Source organism: Miniopterus schreibersii (assembly GCF_964146895.1).
Source record: "Miniopterus schreibersii genome assembly, chromosome: 11".
NCBI classification, from domain to species: Eukaryota; Metazoa; Chordata; class Mammalia; order Chiroptera; family Miniopteridae; genus Miniopterus; species Miniopterus schreibersii.
In genome coordinates this window covers 7,466,887-7,488,435 of record NC_138111.1, presented here as the reverse complement: position 1 = coordinate 7,488,435, position 21,549 = coordinate 7,466,887, and the positions used below count along the sequence as shown (strand labels likewise).

Below are 21,549 nucleotides of genomic sequence, written 5' to 3'. Positions count from 1 at the left end.
CCTGTTAGTTCTCTGGGGGCAGAACCATGGCTGACACCTGATTTTGTTTTTCTAGCCTCTAGACGCAGTATGTGAATGCTTGTTGGATGAATGAATGAGCCTTGCCCCAGACTACAATGAGAGAGAATATTAGGAAGTGAAAGGATATGGGGAGGAAAAGGCAGACAGAGGGCAATCTTGCCATGGATTACTATTCTGAAATGGAGGTCAAATAGTGCACGGGGACTTTGCTGTCACATTTCAAAAATGCTTATAGTTCTATTAGAGCTAATGATTGTGTACATATTTTCTGGACTTGAAATTACCTGTGACTTCCATTCCTCTTACATGCTACATCCAATCCACCAGCAAATTCTGTAGCCTCTACCTTAAAAATATATTTGACCTCTTCCCACTACTCTTTTTTTTTTATTGTTGTTAAATCCTCACCTGAGGATATGTTTATTGACTTAGAGGGGACAGAGAGAGAGAGAGAAACATCGATATGGGAGAGAAACATCAACTGCTTGCCTGTTACATGTGCCCCTACTAGGAGTCGAACCCACAACCTAGGTATGTGCCCTGACCAGAAATTGAATCCACAGCCTTTCGGTTAACCAGATGACGCTCCAACCAACTGAGCAACACCGGCCAGGGCCCCCCCATTCTTATTGGCACCTGCCTGGTCTGAGCTACCATCGCCTGTCACCTGGATTGTTGGGTTATCACCTCTTCAATCACCTCTCTACTTTGGCTCTTGCTCCCAAATGTGTTCTCAATACAGCTGATAGAGGGATCCTTTTCAAACATAAATCAGATCATGTCACTGCTTTGCCCAGAATTTCCAGGGCTGTCCCATCTGGATTAAGACCATCCTTTCCGCAACCTACAAAGCCTTACAGCATCCCTTCCACTTCTATCTCCTCTTTTCTCACTCTAGTTCCAGTATGGCCTTGCTGTTTCTGGAATACATCAAGCTTGCCCTGCCTCTGGGCCTTTGCTTGGTTCCCTCCTTCACTTCCTTTAGGTCCCTAATCAGTGACACCTTTTAAGGGACATCTCTGTTGACCACTTTATCTAAGGTATTCACTCCCAGGCACTGCATGTTTTTTTTTTCCCCTCAGCAAAGTCATCTCTGACATAGTATAGTACAGATTTTTAAAATTCTGCCTTCCTGACTGGAATGGAAGTCCACAGTTACATAAGGAGGGACATTTCATTCACCAGTTCATTTGGAGGCTATTTCCTTACTTGTAAAATGGACCATCTCTGTTTTAAAGTTCCTCCTGACCAGGATCTTCTGGGGATATGAATTTCTGCTGTCTTGTGACCTGCCTGAGTCACAAAGATTTCTTCCAAGGTATGGAGCTGAAAGACAGGTGTGCTTTGCTTGTTTCCAGGACCCCCAAGACTTATTCAGCACCTATTTCCCACTGGAATGGGTATCTTTAGCACCCAAGATTACGTAACATCATAGTCTTGCATTTTTTTACCCCTTCACTTGGCAATAATTGCCCCTTGGATAAACGTCATTGGCTACGTACGATACCACCACTACACAAAGCTTGGCATATATATATATATATATATAAAATATATCTTTATTGATTTCAGAAAGAGGAAAGGAGAGGGAGAGAGAGAGAGAGAGATAGAAACATCAATGATGAAGGGTCATTGTTCGGCTGCCTCTTGCACACCCCCGACTGGGGATTAAGTCCGCAACCCGGGCATGTGCCCTGACGGGAATCGAACCCTGAGCGCCTGGATCCTAGGTCGACGCTCAACCGCTGAGCCACGCCCGGCCGGGCGGCATATTTTTTTTGATCTGCAGACACAGTTCAATGAAAAATACTCAAAGCAATAAAACAAGTGACATTTCATTAACTACTGGCCTTTATTAAAGAGTACTATTATATGAAAACAAAGACCCAATTTAGTCTAAGGCTAAGGCCCATTAATGGAACCCTATCAAGCAACAGCCTAGGCACCTAATCCTGGCAGAACATTGTTGTCCTTGACTGTGCCCTACCTCCTCCACTCCCATCTTGCCCCATCTCGGACTCTGGGCTTCCTACCAGAAAATGACTCTCCAGTGAGGTCAAACTTCTCAGTGCCTAGAACCTCACCCTTCCTGCCAGGTCGGTGACCACAGGGTCATCTCCCTGTCCTCACCCCGTCTCCCCCACCCTCCTGGCTAAGGTGACTGCTACACACGCGGGGCCACCACACCCTCAAATCCAAAGGTCTTCATTGTCTTCTTAACACCCTAGATATACTTTAAACGTCTTAAAATTCCCCTAGTCCACAGGGTCACTGTGCACAAGGCAGAGGCCACCTCTTCTCAGCTCTGTGTGGTGGCGCTCAGGGCTCCTAAAATCTAAGACTTAGGCTCCCCCAATCCCCATCACTCCGCGGGTTTAAGAACTACTACTCATCCCTCAGCTCGAAGGTTTCTTCTCCAAGAAGCCTGCCCGGCATTCGACAGGCACAGCCGGCTGCCTTCTCCTGGGAGTCCCGTGCTCTCTCAGTCTGATGACCCCCGGAGTCCGGGACTGTGCCCGCGCGGGCCCCTTCCAGGGCCAGGGGCTCATCGACTGCAAGGAGGGAGGCTGAAGAACGAGTGGCGTACAAGATGCTGGGCCTGCTCCGGGATGGGCGCCCGCTCCTGAGATCGGAAGACTGAGGCGCAAGGAAGAGGGAGTCAAGAGGATAGAGAGAGGGGCGACCAGAGGACCGGTGGCAGAGCGCTTTTAGCCGCGCCCCCTCCAGGCTCTGTCCCGCCCTCCAAGGCACTTCCGGTTCCGGCGTGGGCCGGAAGTTGGCGGGCGGCGGCGGCTGCGCGCGGAGTAGGTGGAGGCAGTGCCGGGCGGCCGTTTCCCGCCCCCGAGCCGGTTCGGAGCGGAGTGAGTCTGAGGTCGGAGCCGGAGCGCAGCTGGCTGAGCGGGCGCCGAGCCCCTGCCATGGCCCGGAACACGCTGTCCTCGCGCTTCCGTCGGGTGGACATCGACGAGTTTGACGAGAACAAATTCGTCGACGAGCAGGAGGAGGCGGCGGCGGCGGCAGGCGAGCCAGGCCCGGACCCTAGCGAGGTGGACGGGCTCCTGCGGCAATATCCTTCCCCGGCGTGGCGTCTCGGGCTCCCTGTGGCCCAGCCTCCCCACTTCCCTTATCCCGCCCGGCCCCTCACGCTTACTCCCCACTCCTCTCTGATCCCCGGTCTCCTCTGGTCAGTCTCCGAACTCCCTTCCGACCTGGCTCCCCTCGGGCCATGTTCCCTCAGTCCGAGTATCCCCCACTTCTCTCTGACCTGCCTCCCACTCCTCTCGTTCCCAGCCCCGGTCCCCGGAGCCTCCCCGGCAGCGCAGCCCCACGCGGTCCCTGGACCCTGGTGGGCCGGCTTGCTCGGCGGCTCCAGGAGCCTGTCGGACGCGCCTCCGGCCCCTCAGGCCGCTCACTCCTCCGAGAGGCCTCTCCTCTTTTTTCCCCTTGCCTCCTCATCCATTCAGTCTGTCCCTTCCTTGGACGCTCCATCATTCCATCCTTCCCTTACAGGAAATGGGGTCAGACCCGGGCTTCACCGGCGGGAGGGGCCGAGGTGAACCACCGCTGAGTAATTGAGCGGCCAGGGCGGCCCCTGGCACGGTCCTCTCGGGCCTCATTGCCGCACCACACGAAAATAGGTGGGTGGGTGGCTTCGGGGAAGAAAGGACACAGGGGTGGCGAAGGCTGAAGCTTTAGTCTAACCCTGAGGTCTGAGGTTGTATACCTCTCACCCCCAAGTCAGTCTGACCTTTCAGCTTAATGCCACTGTTTCTCACCTCTTCTTGGCTTCCTACGAACACCTTGGGTTTTGGACCTTGATGGTCTCAGCCATGTTCAACAAGTGAGTTTGGCTCCCTCCCCCCAATAGCCTTCATGTGCAGGAAGCAGTGGGAAAAAACTAGTAGTTTAGAGCTAAGAAAAACCAGAGAGCAAAAAGTGAAATATAAAAGTAGAGCCCCACGACTGGAAATGACTATTTTTGTGGCCACAGAAAACAAGCATTTAGAAAACAAGATTAAAAATAGAGGTGGTTGTCACAGCCTGCTTGGTCCCTTAGCAGTTTGAACACAGGAAACTGACTTATTCTCAGAGGAAAGATTTTTCTTTATTCAAACGGTGTTACAGGAAGTGCCTGCCCCTCCCCCGCACTTGCCACTGCAGGGTTGGAGGCTCATGCTGTATATAAATCGGGTTCTGGGTGTTTAATCGGTTGACTCAGCTTGGGAAGTTAGGCCCGTAGACTGCCTTTGGGAGGAGTCCTGCAGTGTTCCTCCAGTGTGCCTTTAAAAGAAAAACCTTCAGACTTTGTTTGGACAGGAATGTGTTTTCAGATACAAACTTGTATTTCCTGCCCCATCAGGATAACCTTGCTCCCTTTGGTGAAATGGTGGCATGAGAAGGCCCCCATGATGGAAGGTTGATTCTGCAGTCCGGTGCAGGACCTCACTCATGGGCAGGTGGTGCTGAAAGGGCTGCAGGGTCAGGCCTGTGGCCCAGAACCTTCCACAGATGGGAAGAACAAGTCTGGTTATCTGCTGTCTGGGCCCTGGTGCTGTAGGGACTTGAAGGTCATCTCTTATATGCCCTTGACTAGTGATAGGTTTCTTGAGGCTGCTTGGAGACCTAGACTTAGCACACCCAGGGGATGGTAGTTTCTTCACTGCTGGCAGTGCTCGGAACCTTGTTACCATGGAGAGTGTACCTCTTGGGACTGGGAAAAGGGAGTTTAGCAGGTGAGAACTAAAATCCTTGCAAATGTGAGGCCCAAGGAGGGAAGAGGAACTAATATTTACTGAGTCTTTATCATGTGCCAGGTGTTGGATTTATATTAGATCATTGAATTTAAACTGTAGAACATGCTTCTAGGAGTCAGGACAGAGATTAGGAGAGTAGAAATAGGGGTTGGTCGATTGGAGTGGGGAAGTGCAAGGAGGAGGTCTGTTGTGCTGTACACAGAAGCGAGTCATGGTGGGAGATAGCACAGATGAAATAAAAAGAACATGGGCTGTGCACCCACACAGACCTAGCTCTATCATGCCATATCTGTGTGACCTTGAGTGGGTCACATACCCTCCCTGAGCTCAGCATCTTTCTCTGTTAAAAGGAGGAAAACCATAGTGCCTTACAGGTCCCATGGGAGCATCGCCGGACAACATCCCAGGCGGCTTCAGCGCATTGCTAGGCACAACAGCAGGTGTCTTGGACACTAAACTTGGGTCTGTGGGTGGAATGCAGCAGGGGATTGTAAAAAGAGCTTGGCTTTGGAGCCAGGCATACTTGGGCTTGAAGGCCAGCTGGACAGCTTAGCTTTGTGACCTTGGGCAGGTCACTTCCCTTCTCTGAGCCTCAAACTCGTTGCCTTTAAAATAAGAATGATGATTCTTGTCACAAGGAGTTGTTAGTAATGACACGTGAAAGCACTTGGCATAGGATCTGAGACCTTGTAGGGATTTTTAAGTGGTATTAGTTCCTTTTCTACCTCACTGAAGCACCTTCTGCACCTTCTGGTCCTCTGGAGGAGGGATTTGTTCAGAGCAGTGGTTTTGAATGATTTTGCACTTTTTCCTCACTCAGGAAATTTAGCAATGTTTGGAGACATTTTGATTGTCATGAATTGGGGGGGTGCTACTGGCATCTAGTGGGTAGAGGCCAGGGATGCTGCTAAATATTGTGTGATGGATAGAGTAGACCCCACATTGATCATCTGGTCTAACCGTGTCAGTAGTGCCGTAGTTGAGAAACCTGGAGGTAGAGGAGACTAGGAGTTGGTTAGGGTTCCCCAGCCTCCACAGCTTGTTCTCTGGAAGGGCCTGAAGCCAGCTGAGTACAGAGGCCGGCTTGATAAATGGTATTCCCTCCCAGCACCCCATATCGCCTCAGCTGCTGAACGCCCACTACCCATCAACACCTGCAGTGAATGCTTGGTAGATTGGCACTACAGAGAGGTAACTAAAAGAGGGGGCTCTTTTGCCCCCGTGGACTAGTTATCCCACCCTTCCAAATGATTTTGTTTGCCAACCATGCTGGATAGTGAAGAGCACCAGCCAGCATTTCCTGTTAAACCTCTGGGTCTCTGCTTATTGCTCTGGGACACCAAATTAGAAAAGAATTTTGAGGTAGAAGTTAATCAGTGGCTGATATCAGACTGGCCCTTGCCTGGCTGGGGAAGAGGAATTCCAAGGCTGACAGATACGGGGTGGGCTGCCTCAGATGTGGAAGGTGGATCACAGCCCAGCAGGGGGCCGGGAGCTTTGGGGTGGTGTGGGCCTTGCTCAGTCAGAGTGGGGCCCACACTAGGAAAGGCAGGACAGCTTTGCTCCGTTGGCCATGGCTCTTTACATGTGGGTATCACTGCATGAACAGTAGAGACCTGGTTGGGCAGAAGCCATTCCTTGATCTATTTTTGAAGCTTTTGGCTGAAGCCAGTGTTTCAGATGAGGAAATGAAAGTCAGCTGATGTAATTCAGTTTTAAAGAGGTGTCACCTTCGGGGACCTAACCCAGATTGTAGTTGCCTTTTGAGTGCTGGCTTTTCAGAACTCAGCAAAGAATCTGTCAGGGTTGCAGCTAAAGTTGGTGATGGGGAGCAGGGGATGGGCTCATTTGTTGGCAAAGGTTCTTACAGATGAATAAATCTTCCCCAGGTAGCAGTTGGGACCTCACTGGCCTGGGGAGGTCTTGGGAGATAGAAATTTTAGCGCATCTTAATTGCTTTAATAGTTTAACTGATACAAAACACTGGATTAAGAGTGAGAAGACCTCAGTCTGTGCCTTTGTTCTTCCCTTTTGGGAATGAGAAGGTGAGAAGGATAACCTCACATGGTGGTTGTGACGCTTCAGTAGGGCAGATATGGTGCCCCGTACCGAGCAGGTGCAAGCAGACTCAGTAAGATTTTGCTTTAAGTTTCCCCTGGAGGGCAGTTGCCTTGCTACTGCCTTCCAGGGACGGAGGGAGTGTCCAAACTTTTGAGGGGGACAGTTTAGGGGATGGCAGGAGGGGCATACAGGGTTGGCAGCCTCTGGCTAAGGAAGGCTTCAGGCTACCCTCTATAGACTATGCCTACCTGGAAGCCACAGTGGGAGGTGGGTGGATGGGGATAAGATGCCATTTAACTCCAGTCTTGTGAGCTGTTTTTGAGATTAATAAAAGCATGGACATGCTCGAGCCTATCCATCCTTAACTGGTGGTGATGCACAGGGGACATGCTTCGGGCGTTTCATGCAGCCCTGCGAAACTCTCCTGTCAACACCAAGAATCAAGCCGTGAAGGTAAAGGGGGTTGTGCTGCAGCTCTTCTGGGTGGTGTTGGGATCAGGGCTGTGGTTGTCTATTGTCTCTAGCTGAGCGCAAGCTCCCTGGGGCTCTGGACAGTGTCTGTTCCATCTCTGCATCAGTGAGTGTCTACCAGGGGAATGAGTTGGCACTGGCAGTGCTTCCACAGAAGCCTCCTGGTGTTCCTGACATCAAAGCTATCAGTGTTTATAGTAAAAGCTCCCCAAAGAAACTCTTCACTTCTCCCCAGAGCCTCATGGGGTGAGAAGTCAGCTCAGCCCTTGGTGATTAGCTAAACTATATAAATTAGCTTGCCACATGATGAGACTTATCAGTGGTTATGCTTTTATAGGCTGTTGAATAGGCTTTATTTGCATAAGGATTTTCAGTGCTTTTAAGATTTCCTGCCTTTTAAAAACTAAGTGAGAAGATACAGTTGTGCTTACTGCATCTTGGAGGCTAACATTTCATCACTGAAGCTAAAGTTTGGTCCAGGGAAAGGGGTCTCTGAAGCTGGGATTTTGCCATTTTGTGCCAGCATCTTGATGTGTACAATGGCTACACCTCTCATATGTGGAGGGGAATGGCCCCTCTGTTACTGGGGTGAACACAGAGGGAAGCTGCAGCCAGATAAATGTGTTTTAAAAAAAAGATCTCCACAGTTGTGATCCTGTGGAATCTAAAGCCTTGCTGGCATCATCAAAAGTAGTGACACTTTGCCTCAGTAAACAAGTTATTCCCCCCCAAATAGTGGAATAACTTAACATAAATAAGGGATACTTTGAAATTTAAACCAGTAAAAAAATTTCTGCTCACTTATTTTTTTTAACCATCCCAAACGAATTACAAGTTATGCAGTTTGTAGTGAGTTCTGACCGCTTGCTTTGGTGTTTCTATGCCAGAAGTGGGGGCCGTGGATGTGCCCAGGCAGTTGCTCTGGGTCTCACTCCTTTTCTCTTTTCTCTGTAGGAACGAGCCCAGGGTGTGGTGCTGAAAGTACTTACAAATTTTAAGAGCAGTGAAATTGAGCAGGCTGTGCAATCACTGGACAGGAATGGCATTGACTTGCTAATGAAGTACATTTATAAAGGGTTTGAGAAGCCCACAGAAAATAGCAGCGCAGTGTTACTCCAGTGGCATGAAAAGGTATGTGAACACATTGCCCATGCAGGCAGCCCACGGACTCACCCCCACCCCTGGGTTCAAGTCAGCAGGTCAGATTTTCTAAGATGTAGCTCTCATAGGCATATGAGAACAAGAGGCCACACCGAAAGCAACCTGGGATATTTGATCACTTACCTCTGCCAAGATAGGTTCCATTGTCTCTGGTAATCACAATTGCTTTAGCTGCTGATTTATGCCAGGCAGGTCATGGGGCAGCTACTTGGCATGGTAAGGTAGACGAGGAGTCCCAGATGGGAGGGAGGCAGGCTTGCTGATGGCTGAGGCTTCATAATACTTTCCTTGTGGAGGTGGTGGTGGCGCTTAGGAATGCAGGCTGCGCCCTCCAGGAAGCTCTCAGGGCTTCCTGCTCTGGCTTCAGCCTCACCAGTCCAGAGTGGGCAGTGGCAGAAACCTTGACAGTCACTTAAAAGGGCCTTCATCCACCTGAAGCAGAAAAAGCTGTGCCTTTGCTAGGGTTGATACAAGAGTAGGGTTTTTGTGAAGCCTGTGTCTTGTCCAGGTGTCAGCGTCCCCTTATCCTTAGAGCTACAGGATGCCCACCATCATAGGAGACCAGGCTATAACTAACACAGAATCCTTTCCGAAGGCTTATTTTAAGGGAGTGGTCCTCTTACTGAGGGGTCAGTCACTGGGGCAGCTTCAGTGCTGGGCTGGGGTTGTGGTCTGCCTGCTCAGCCAGAAGGTGAGCTCTGGGCTTAAAAGGTGGGGGTGGCTATGGTGCTCGGGGAAACTGAGCAAGCCCTCTGCATGGTGTGAAGGCCAGGCCTTTTGGGCCCTTTAAGGCAACTTGGTGCTCAGCCCTATTGGCATTTCTAATGAGGGTTCTGTGAGGTAGCTTTGATGGGCATGTGTCGGTTCTGGAAACAATGAGCTTGTCAAAAGGGAAATTTGGGGGGCTCTGTTGTGTGTGTGCTTGGTAACAATGTTCTCAAGCCCAGTTCTGCTGCCTAAAGAGCAATTCCAGGACCCTTGGCTCCAGGATAGGGCTCTGTCCCTAGAATGGGGGCTCTGTTGCCTTCTCCTAACTGTGCCTGTGCTCTTGCAGGAATCCTTTTTCAGAGCGCCTGTGACATGGTGGGACTTAGGTCAGGAAGTGCATCGTCCCATCGCCCCTGGCAGGCCAGGCTTCCCCTTGTCCAATCAGGTTCATTTGACACATTTCCTTTTCCTGCCCCCACAGGCATTAGCAGTAGGAGGACTAGGCTCCATTATAAGAGTTCTTACAGCAAGAAAGACTGTTTAAAAAAAAAAGACTCATGTTACCTTGAGAAGAATTTTGGATGCACAGGCTGGTGAAGAAGGGATTGACAATGGACCATCTTCCTAGGAACTCCCAACTATTTCAGGACATGCATCCGCTGAAGTGTATTTTATTTTCAAGGTGGAGGGAGAAATTGTCTTACTGTTTTCTAAATCCTTTGCAGGATCTGATAGTCTATGCCTTTGTCCACGAATAATGCAGAACTGACATTGTGACTGTCTGCCAGAGTGACTGGCCAGTGTTGGTCAGGTGTACCTGTGTGCACTGCCTGTTTAAAACGGGGGAGGGATGATTTGGGCAGGTGCAGATCCAAGGGCTTCGGTGAAAGGGAGAGCTTGTGTTTTTGAATTGGAAACCCCCCCGAGGGTTTGTACAGACATCCCATCCTCCCAGAAGGCGGGCTCTCTTGGGGTCATTGTAAAGTGCCTGCTGCATCAATAAAGCTCTTGGCTTATTAGTATATACTTTGCGGTGTGTTTCATATATGTAACAAAAAAGGGTAGTGAATGGGATGGTAATGAATGAGGGGTTGACTGTTCTGGAAACTCCCCAGGGAGTGCATGGCAATCCAGCCTCTTGCACAGCAGTACCTCAGGCCTGGGCTACAGTGCTACCGGCTGCTATGGAGAGATGTTTTGCTGAATAAGTATTTATTGTTTTTACTCTTTTGATTTGTATGTAATTTTGGAGCTTATTTAATTTAATAAAGTGCCAAACATTCAATAATTGACCTAGGCTTTAAAAGTCTTTAGTTTGTTTGACTACACTTGGAGTCCTTTGAGAGTAGGCCTCACATGGGCCTAGTCACCATCTCCTGACACTGGGTTTGGCTGTGTGACAGGAACATTCTTATCATGAAGTTGACAAGTTTTCTTTAAAGGATTAAAAGCCAGAAACAGGTAGCAATCAGCCTATAAATACTAAAACATTTTGTTCCCTATAGCTACTAACAATGCGCCTCTTTGAAGAGCAAAGATACTTTTCTTTCCTTTTTAGCACACGTAACTAGTCTGCATCCTGTTAAAGGTGAAGACCCCATTCACGTCCCTGAAGCTGGCCCAACTCATGTACACCTTGGAGATAGACATTGACCAAAGTGACACACGCCTCCCAACTCTTCTTCAGAACCCCACCATTCTTGGGAGGTAGGCCTAGGCTGCTGGCTTATTAAATTACATATATTTATTCACCCAAACCCTATCTGAGGAGGTTCTTTCTGAAAGGAATGCTCTATAGCCCTTGAAGTATATGAGACACAATGTACTAGATTTAATAAGTCAAAGAAATAGTGACACACCATACTATATCAAGTAAAACCCACTGTAGTTGTATCTGGATTGAAGAGCTTTAATCAAAAAGTATATTGCACCACAAATGACTTTTCTACAGCAGTTTTAGATAATATAATCCCTATTTACAACATGGAGGGGTAGATCCAGATCCAATGCTCATATAAAGGGCTATATATACACTGTCTCGATCACAGAATGTTTATACAAGTAAAAGTGCATTAAATCACTTGGAATAGTTACTCCACTCTTCCTTTTAAAGCCGAAGGAAATTCACTGTGCAGGAGGAAAACCTAATCAGAATGAATCCACTCTAGGCAATTCCAGACTTAGTGATGCCCCCAACATCTACACCTAAACCTACCGGGAACATGGGTGCGGGAGGGACCAGCTCAAGGGCTGGAGAGGCCACAGAGGAGGTAGACGGGCTCCCCTCGCTGTGCTGTAGCTGCCTCTGGTGAGCCCTGAACTCCAATGCCAGGATTCTCTCCTGGACCAGCTGGAAAAGCTACCTCTTCATCAAAATTACAGAACAGAAGGGACTCCTGTTTTGTGTCCCTAACAGGTAAGTGGAAAATAGCATTCAAAACAGGACAGACGTCTGCAGGGAAGAGGTAGGTAAGTGAAGAATGGGTCACTTGAATGGCAGAGAGCCCGAGCTGGGACAAAGGTGCTGCTCCCTTGCTTGGCACTTCTAGGTCTGTGGAAATGTAGCAGGTTAACTCTGCAAATCATTTTTTTGTGAGATATATTTTGTATATTTTAACCCTAAGTGTAACTGGAAAACATAACTTCACGGGCTGATAATGAATTTATAGAGGAGCTCCAGTTAATAAGTTTTTAATTTAACCAGTGAAACTTGCATCAAACTAAATCAATAAATAGTTTCCCTTTAGTTTTGATATTGTGGCTTATCCAAGGCAAGCATGTTCCCTTTTCTTTAGTAATACAAGTTTCTGTCAGTCACTACAAGAGCCATCTGCATGCTACCAAGACTGCAGCCAGCTGGGGGCTGTCTGGACACCGTATATGAATGTAGTGTCACAAATATTTGGGGGTAGAGAGGAACAGAAGGTGGGCTCCACACACAAGGCAGAGCACCTCCAATGTTTTGGTCAAGGCTGTGGGGAGGGAAAGCTGCTGCCTCCTTTGAGTACAGCAGACTGTCCTTAACAGTAGAAAACATGTAATTAGCATGTGCTCAGTGTTACAACCCAGAATCAAGAGCAAAGCAAACGAAACGGCATCACTGCTTCAGGGGGAAGCAGATGCCAGAGAAATTACAAAGGGACAGGAATCCCAACCTCAGAAATAATTTCCTCCTGATGCTCGTTTCCTTTAAGAACACCACTAAATGGTTTTATAATACAGAAGACAGGTTAGGTTTATAGTAGTGAAGACCTTTAGCTATAAAAAATAGATTTAAATGGTTTACCGGCAACCTATCCAAGACAAGTACATTCATTAAGAAGGCAATTGAGTGTATTTGGTACTAAGGATCTTTTTATATATTTGCTAATTTTCTTCAGTAAAATGAGATGCTGTCAGCTGCATATTCATTAATCCACACTGGCTTCAGAGTATCTTAAAGATGTAGACATCTAAAGTTCTAGGTAGTTTGAGAAAAAAAGTAAAATGTTTTCTTGAAAGGTTAAAAAGCCTCTAACTCATCTGAACCCAAACATGCTACCAGGGAAGGGGAATTTTAAAAAGCCACCCCCACTGAGTTGGCTCATGGTAGAAGCAGTGAGTCTGGCCTGCGGGCACCATTTTAAAGGGCTCTCCTTATATCCAGCGTCATCACTACGCGATGGATCAGTTGCTTCCTCTCTGCCAGATGCTGATGGCTTCAGCTTTAAGTACTAACAAAAGTTAGAAATTCAGGTGCAAAATGCTAGCCAGAGCTGAGATTTTAGCAGCACTAGAAATGTGGGTAGTGCCAGGACCCTCCCATTTGTGACCAGAATGATAGGATCTGCTGCCTCCTGCGGTTCATATCAGTCTGCAGGGAAGTGGACCTTAAGTCTTGTAAACAATGTTTAGATGCTTGTACAAAATACTGCAGTTACAGTGATTAAAAACCCACCCAGACTGGTGTGTCAGTGTTCTTTTCACAGAAAAAATGTCAGCCCATGGAGCTCCATCCTTGGGTAGTTCCATCTAGGACCACGGTATCCGAGGGTTGGAGATGGATGGCCGGATGCTACCCTTGGGAGTTGGCTTGGACCCAAACCATGACATCTGTTTTAGAAACGGAGAAGGCTCTTGAAATGAGAACCAGGACAAGGTACAGAGGGAGCTGAAAGAGCCCTCTCCCCACCCGTGGGCCACCCGCTCCTGTCATCCACACATCCTGACTTGGCTGTGGCCAGAGCAATGAAGACAATGGTTGTAGTGACCAGTCTTTAGGCCTGAAAGCCCATTCTAAGTATGGGAGGGAAATGAGAAAAAACTGGGAACACTAACTACTCTGGGGAGTTGGGAGTTGGACAGCAGGCCAGGGAACCCTACCTTATACTCCAGGGTTTCTTTGAGCATGTTCTCTTCCTCTTGCGAAAAGTTCAGCAACACTGACACAGCTTTTATAAGATGAAAGGCCTGAAACAAAGGAAGTTTTGCTGCCTTGATCCAGGTGGTGGTGGTGGGGAGTTGGGGCTAAATGGCAGCATTTCTGGTTCTGTGCCTGGTGTGTGCTCCAGACAGTGAGCAAGGACCACGCAGAGGTCTGACAGCAATGAAAGGTTTTTCTCTCCATCTTTTACTTTGGGGACTGGCAAGGTGACCAGGACATCCACAGCAGCTCTGCTCCTCAGAGGATGCAGAAATGCTGGGCAGATGGAGCTGCCTGGCCTTTGGCCTCAGCATCCAACCCACATCCCATCCCAGAAGCTGGTTCCCTGCTAGGTGCCCCCACTTGCTGCTCAATCTGCAGGTCAATGTCAGCTGGAGAAAATGACTAACCGTCCACACTGGAGGTCAAATTGGGATGCGGAAGAGAAAGAAATGGACGTGGTGAGAAGTCGTGCAGGGCTCTGACAAATAAGCCAGGCCCTGAGGTAGAACTCAGTACCCAAAGGCAACTCAGAAGCCCTATACCTCGGATTCCCGACAGGACATGAACTTTAAAACCACGTGTTTAAGATACTCGAAGTTGATTTCTCGGGAATCAGGCAGGTCAGCATTATTTGTGACAGAAGGGGCCATGCTTGGCATCTCAGATCCAGGCTTCTCCCGGACTTCAAAAAGCTCATTATCCGGTCTGATTTTCTGAAAAAACAAAGGAAAGATGCTACATTGAACTGCTCAAGACAGGTCAAAGAATCACATGGGAGATTCACCTGGCCCACGCTGTGATCACCTGCTGGTCCTCTGCCACACCCTGCACAGGGCAGGTCGAAAGATCCCCCACCCTCAGGGAGGAATCAACAGCAGCTGAAGGCTCAGCTCCTCCAGGTGGGGTGGACAGTTGAGAGGAGGGAGAAAGGTCACCTGGGGAAGTTCAGACATTTCCTTTATCTGTGTCAGGACACATGTCCTGGGGCAGTGAGCACCCCAGCCAGGCAGAGGTCCTGCTCTTCTATGGCTGGGCGTGGCACTCTGCTGTTCACATGCGGTGCACCCATCACCTCACTGACAACATGCAAGCTGGAGAAGGAGGGCACATGCCTGAGGTGACACGGCCACTTTATAGAGGCATGTTCAAACTGGCAGGGCTACTGTCCCACCAGCCAACATCTGATATCCCAGAGACCCCTTGCAATCAACGGGGGAAGGGAAGCATCGTCAGGCAGCAAAGCACCCCAGGGAGACTAGCCAGCCAGGGAGGGCACAGGGGAGGGGAGGGGTACTCACCAGTTCCTTCTGCAGTGTCTTTTTGAGTTCCAGCATCCTCTGCTGCATCTGCTTTATGGCCTGAGACAAACCCCCCCGCCCCAGCCAAAAGCCACTCGTTAAATGCACATTTCACCATCTTTAAGGACAACAGAACAGATACTCTCCTGGGTCCCCAAACACCTGTTAGAAGTCCCTGCTTTGTCTCCTGAGAGGCTTGTGCTGTCACATCTGTGTGCTTGCTGCCATGGGCCACCAAGTCATCATACACCTCCTCAATGTCCCAGTGAGGACCAGGCCCGAGGACCTGGAAAGTCCCCAGGGGCTCTGTCTGCAGGACTGCTCCCAGTGTTTGCCTCCAGAAGTAGCACAGCTAGAAATATCTCTGTACAGTCTATTTTGTCCCTCAGAATTACATGTATGTGCTATGATCCCTCAAGTAGCATCTCAGGCCAAAACTCATGGTTCTCATTATCACCACAGTTCTCCTGAAATACTATAATTTGCAATGCTTATTCTGAAATGTAAAAGGTCATGGTTTTTCTGTACAACCCACCAACACTGGGTTTTATAAATTTTACTTATTTTTTTAATTGAGTTTAATTAGCATTATGAACCTTAAGTGGAATTTATTACATATTCCATTAATCACTAGAAAGGCTGAACTGTGTTCTCAATGAAAAAATTTACTGTATAAGCAGCAATACAGGAAAAAGTTTTAAATAAAAATTTCTCCAAAGCCTCATAACTATAACATATCAAAGTGAGACTTTCCTGTGGATTTCTAGTCCATGTCACTATTCTTGAATCATGTAGCTAGAATTTTGAATAGTATTTTATCAGAGTTTTCACAGCTTCCTACAGTTTTCCTAATTAAAACTTTCAAAGTGACAGTAACTCTAGGGGGTGCCCATGTCTTATTGTATAGCTGAGTTTCCATTTTTTTAAAAAATTTTATTGACTTTTTTTTTAAGAGGGAGAGAGAGGGAAGAAACATCAATTTGTTGCTCCACTTATCTATGCATCATTGGTTGCTTCTTATATGTGCCCTGACTGGGGATCAAACCCACACGCTGGCATACTGCTCACCCTGGGATGACACTCTAACCAACTGAGCCACCCAGCCAGGGCCAGGAAGGCACTTCTGTTATCCTCAAAGTCGTCAAAGGGCTGGGGCAGAGGAGTGACAGGGAAACAGGTTAGAAGCCCAACACCATCCTCTACGGCAGAGGATGGCAGCAGTGGTGGGGCTGAAAAGCAGCTGGTACAATATAAAGAGAGATTCTAAAGAATTTGCTAATGGTTTGGATGTCAAGGGGGTAGAGGACGACTCAAGGTTTTTGCCATTTACTGAGGTAGGAAAGATGGCAGTAGATGCTAGGAAGCATGTACGTCTGAAGTGTGGTTTTGGATGCCTTTTAGACATTCTCGAGGAGATAGAGAGCAGATCAATACAGGAGTTGTCTGGAGTTGAGACGTGGATGTGGGAGCCAGCAGCATGCGGTGTGGGTGAGGTCACCAAGGGAGTGAGTGCAACATAGAGAAAAAGTCTGAAGGCTGGACCCTGGGGGCACACAGTGTTTGTGCACTTTTCTTATCTATTTTGTTTCACAGGAAAAGATTAAATGTGAGTAGGGGAAGGGAGGAAGGAACAGGAGAGAAGGAGGAAAGGGAGGGAAGAGGAGGGAAGGAGAAAGAGAATGAACACTTTTCCCCTTCGTTAAAGATCAAAAAAAACCAGACACACACAATCACACAATTTGGGGGCAGAATTTCAGGCCAGAGCACTAGTCAACACAAACTTCATAGGACACTTTAAAAACCAGGATCAGAGACCTGCATTTACAGGTGCGGAGGCCTGCTGGGGAGGGCAGAATCGTGACATTGAATTAAGCCTCTGCAAAATACCAGAAATGTTACAGTAGAGCTAACATACACTTTCATTTCATCCCTCAACCCCCCCTCCCCAAAAAAAGAGCCCACTTAAAGGCAGATACTACTGCTGTCACTTCACAGCTGTAGAAAGGCAGGCCACAGCGAAGGTGAGAACACGGGTCCAACAGGACCCAACTGGTGACAGCAGAGGTGGCTGGGAGCACCCAGACTTGCTGCTGCTCAGCTCTGATCCTCTAGACAGTGTCTCACCCATGTGGGGGGATAGGGGAAAAGGCAGGGAGAGTGTGAGTGTGAAAGGAAGACAAAAGCACAGGAGGGAAACAGAAGAGGAAAACCAGGAAAAAGCCCTTTTAATGAAAGAATATCTCCCTCAAGAGGTGCCCAGGAGCATCAGTAAAACTCTCAGAAGGGACTGAGTGGTTTTAGGCACAAGGACAGGGAAGGGCAGAGATATAAATAGCTAAGGTAAAGAACATCCTTACCTTATTTCTTTCTAGAAGTTGCTGCTCCAAGTCTTGTTTTTCCTTCTGTAGCTGCTCTAGGTCCATGACCCCCACCTCACCATTTGGAATCCTCTCGGCAGGCGGAAGCTGGTATGTGGGCTCCCGCAGGGCCCTCGTCCTTGAGGTTACCTACAGGGTGGGGGCAGCAAGTTGAGAGCCAAGACAGGGGTCAAGCTGAGCCACAGGTCCAAGGGGAAAGGACCAGACTCATCCCAAAGGTGTGGACTGGTGTGAGCCAATCGTCAAGAACCAAACTACGGCAAGCCTGTCTAACGCCTTCCAGAGGGACATCAGTTTTCCAGGCAACGAGTCTACTCAGAAGGAAAGGCCGTAACACCTGACCACTGACAGGCTCCTCAAGACTCACAACCTGCAGGTCTGTTAAGCGGCCCCACCTTACAGAAAGCTAAAGCATCCCTTAGCTAGTGAACCCAGCACGCTTCTCTGTGTCTGCCCTCAGCCACCTCCAACTGGCAGACTGCAGCTTTGCTCTGTGGCTTGCTGCCACAACTGCCACTAACTATACCGTGGCCTGGTGGGCTCGCATGGGACTCACCTGAAGCTCACTGACTGAGAGCGCCAACCCCTGCTCCTGGCCTGGCAGCCTCAGTAGGTCCTCCCGCCCAGCCCCAGCGGCTGCCTCGGACTCCTCTGCCCTCAGGCTTCTCAGGGCCTGCAGCTCACTCCGCAGCTGGTGAGCCTGCAGCAGAGCCGCATCATGACCTAGGCCGGGCAGAAGGGAGGTGAGCACTGGAAGCCTGGGGACTCCACGCTGCTTCGTGCCTGGGCCACCTCAGGGCGGGGTGCTGGGCAGGAACAGGGCACAGTCCTCACCTTTCTTCAGGTGGAGAATCTCCTGCTCCTTCTGGAGAGCTGCAGCGGCGCTTTCCTGCAGACTCCGCTCCTTCTCACCCACTATGGATGCCAGGTTAGCAGCCTTGGAGAGAGACACCACCCTCAGAGAAGGCTGGCAGCAACGACCCCATCTCCTCCACGGGAATCTCTACTTTCCAGTCCCCAGGGTACCCCCTGAACCCCTCCCTGAAAGCCACAGCCTAGAACATGCCCCAAGCTCACCTCTGCTCCTAGAATCAGGCACAAATCAATTCTTGGCCAGAGCCCTGCACACGGCCACTCGCCCTCACCTCCCCTCTGGCCTGCACTAGGCTGACCAGAGATGTAACCACTCTGCTCAGCCTTCCAACAAGCTGTTATAAGCAGAACTTCCACGTCCTGAGTGACTGCGACATGCCTGGAATTTGCTATACACAACCTCATTATGATATCCTGGCAGGTGTGATTACCTGAGTCTCTTCAGAGGCAGCTCTGAGACTCGGCAAGGACTCACCCAAGGCCTAGAGCCAACTCACTAGGAGGTCTGGGGCTGATGCTGAGTCTGTCTTCAAAGGAAGGATCTTCCCACCCTCCCTGCTGAGAGCTCAGCCACATGTGGCCCGCCTCACAGGATTAGAGAGCCCAATAGGTACCTGGGTATAGGCCCTTTCCCGGGTGATGTTTATAACAATAACTGACCATCACAAATCCAAAAGGCCATCCTGTAGGGTTTCTTTATAACATTTTCCTCCCACCTTTCTAGAGACTTCAGGGGAATCATGCAGCTGTCAGCATTCCTGATCTGTGTCACCCACCCTGCCCTAGACAGGTGGGGAGATAGGTTGGTCCCACCTGGGACTGAGGTGAGGGCATCACCCTTCAGCTTACCTGTTGCTGGAACTCTTCCCTCTGCTTCCGTACCTCCTCCAGGGCTTGAGCCACTGCTACGCTCACAATTTCTCTTTGGCTCCATTCTTCCTATAATTCAGAAAATGGGTCAGAGGTTGAGCCCAAAAACTCAGCGCATGTTTTTTCAGCTCTCACTTCATATGAAGCCCACAGACAGAATACTGTCTTGCAGGGCCAGACTAACATTGTTCCTGCTTCTCTGAGATGCCTTCTGTGTCCCTCTGAGAACTGCTCTGGGGACAACCCAGCAGACTCTCTGGTAATGAGCACACTGCATGAACACAGCAGCCAGTCCTAGGCCAAGGCTGGGGGACCCAGGATAGGAAGAGTTGGTCTAATGAAATCTACACAGAACAAGACTCTTGGGCTCGTGTGAATGGTGTAGTGCATTGGGACAATCCAGTTACAGGAAAACTAATAAAGAATTACTGGATTTTTAATCACAGGCTCACTAAAACTACCCATTTTATCAGAAAGAAAACTGAGGTTCTGACAAATTAAGAAATCTGTCCAGGTTTCAAGCCAGCACCTATCTGAGCTCAGAGTCAAACCTTTGGATGCTAGACTCCAGCACTTCTACCATGAGCAAGGCTGCCTCACCAGCCTTCCCCAGAGCACAGGGACTATTCCCAATGGACACATCAGTCCTTTTCCCTGAGACAGGTGCCATGCACGGCCATCACCCCCCAGATGAATAGTATGACTTCTCAGGTGCTCACATTACTGGTCAGGGATGCCTGCTGCTTCTGTCTACCCAGAACCAGCCCCCTTTGTTTGGGTAAGAGCCTCATCGTTGCTATTGCCCACTGCCACCCTGCAATTCCCATGCATCTGGTAGGGCTGCCAATGATGATACCTCCATTTTGTGGCTACAAGGTAAGCATGTGCTTCAGGCCTGGCCAGTCATATTGATACACCTCATCCTCTTGGCCAAATTGATTTGTCCAAAGGGTGACTCTGTCACCCAAGATGTTTTATATCAGAATATTTTTTAAAGATATTTTTTATTAGTTTTTAGAGAGAGAGGAAAGGAGAGGGAGAGAGAAAGAGAAGCATAAATGTGAAAGCAAAACATCAACTGGCTGCCTCCTGCACACCCCCTACCAGGGATCAAGCCTGCAACCCGGGCATGTGCCCTGACCAGGAATTGAACCTGCAATCTTGGTTCATAGGATGACACCCAACCAACTGAGCCACCCTTCTCAGATGTATCAGAATCCTTTTTATATGGTGAAGCTGAGGGAGAGGCCCTCTTTCCCCTGGGGCTGCTAAGCTAGAATGTTACCAGCTTGGAGCAGCTGTGGTGACATCTCCCAATCTGTAGGATGCAGTCTACATCATGGAGAAAAGCAAGGACAAGAGTTGGGTGACCCCCAGGGCAAAAGACAGCATGACAGAGGAAGAAGAGAACCTGAGGCCCCTATGTTCCAGTCAGACAAGCTTTCTGGTTCTGTGAGCTACTCGGGTCCTCCTAGAAATCTCCTTCCCACTCATGCCAGTGCAAGTGGATTAATGGAGGGAGACATGACAGGTTCATGGCCAGTGGCATTCTGGCTCCTACTGTGGCGTTGTAAGAATTGACCTTCCGTGAGTCCACCTCTAGTAGTCAAGGAAAATTGGTGCCTGAACTCCAAATGCTGATAGTGGGACCTTGAACTACCCCCGACAACACCCCTCTCTGTCGACACAGAAGGAGCAAGAGGTTTCAGGCTGGTAGAGCTTGGAACCGTGACTCAGCACACCCAGGAAAGGAGGGGGAAGGAAAGCTCAGCATTTCTGGGGAAGTTTAGAAGAGATGCTACGACTGCTATGTCCAAGAGGATAGGATGCAGGCTGTGAGCAAGAAGACAGGGAAGCAGGGCAGGAAGCAGACTGCACTTAGCACTTTCCAGTCATGGCCACACTCGATCCATAGGGCAATCCTTTGGAGGTCACGGGTATAAACAAAGGAAACGGAATTCCCTTAAGAATCAGGCCGGTGCACAGAACTGAGTCTATGTGGCTCTAAGTTGGTGCTGCTGCCTCAGATAGATGTGCTCCAGGACCACGGGGTTCGTGGCTGACTGGCACAGCTCAGGTTTGCTGCGGAAGCCCCAGGCCACCGACACTCGCAGTTCTCACACTTGGGAATGACTTCCCTGAGGGGCTCAGGGAACAGCTGTTTTGAAAAATATGGATATAAACAATTCTAAATAAGTGTGCACCTAAAAAGAGTGCTTCAAAATACCTGAAGCAAAGATTAACAGAACTAAAGGGGGCAAGAGACAAATGCGTGATTGCAGTAAAAGATTTAGCACATCCCTCTTTGTAACTGATGGAACAAGTTGGCACACACACAAAATCAGAAAGCATATAGAAGATATGAACAATACTACCAAACAAAGTGATCAATTAGCCCTTACAGAATGCTCTCCCTAACAGCAGTAGAAATATATTCTTTTCGAGTCTATATTACCAAGGCAGACTATAGGTTGGGTCTTAAAACAAGTCTAAATAAATATCAGGATTGGAATAATTTAGAGTATGATCTGACCATAATGGTATTAAAC

General features: G+C 48.9%; 2 protein-coding genes across 2 annotated transcripts in view; one reads left to right on the top strand and one right to left on the bottom strand.

Annotated features, from left to right (window-relative positions):
- The first annotated feature begins 2,796 nt into the window (after positions 1 to 2,796).
- ARPC5L (actin related protein 2/3 complex subunit 5 like) lies at positions 2,797 to 10,464 on the top strand. Its single transcript, XM_081152263.1, has 4 exons — positions 2,797 to 3,089; positions 7,218 to 7,289; positions 8,262 to 8,438; positions 9,658 to 10,464. The coding sequence occupies exons 1-4, from the start codon at positions 2,940 to 2,942 to the stop codon at positions 9,718 to 9,720; spliced, it is 462 nt and encodes a 153-aa protein (XP_081008389.1). The 5' UTR covers positions 2,797 to 2,939; the 3' UTR covers positions 9,721 to 10,464.
- A 602-nt stretch (positions 10,465 to 11,066) lies between these two features.
- Positions 11,067 to 21,549, bottom strand: part of GOLGA1 (golgin A1) — a 37,595-nt gene continuing 27,112 nt past the window's right edge. Inside the window, exons 16-23 of the mRNA XM_081152262.1 lie at positions 18,980 to 19,069; positions 18,092 to 18,194; positions 17,814 to 17,980; positions 17,237 to 17,386; positions 14,880 to 14,939; positions 14,124 to 14,294; positions 13,539 to 13,625; positions 11,067 to 13,268 (exon numbers count right to left, since the gene is read on the bottom strand). Of these exons, the coding sequence (XP_081008388.1) occupies positions 13,188 to 13,268; positions 13,539 to 13,625; positions 14,124 to 14,294; positions 14,880 to 14,939; positions 17,237 to 17,386; positions 17,814 to 17,980; positions 18,092 to 18,194; positions 18,980 to 19,069 (909 nt within the window). The 3' untranslated portion in view covers positions 11,067 to 13,187. The remainder of the gene's footprint in view (positions 13,269 to 13,538; positions 13,626 to 14,123; positions 14,295 to 14,879; positions 14,940 to 17,236; positions 17,387 to 17,813; positions 17,981 to 18,091; positions 18,195 to 18,979; positions 19,070 to 21,549) is intronic.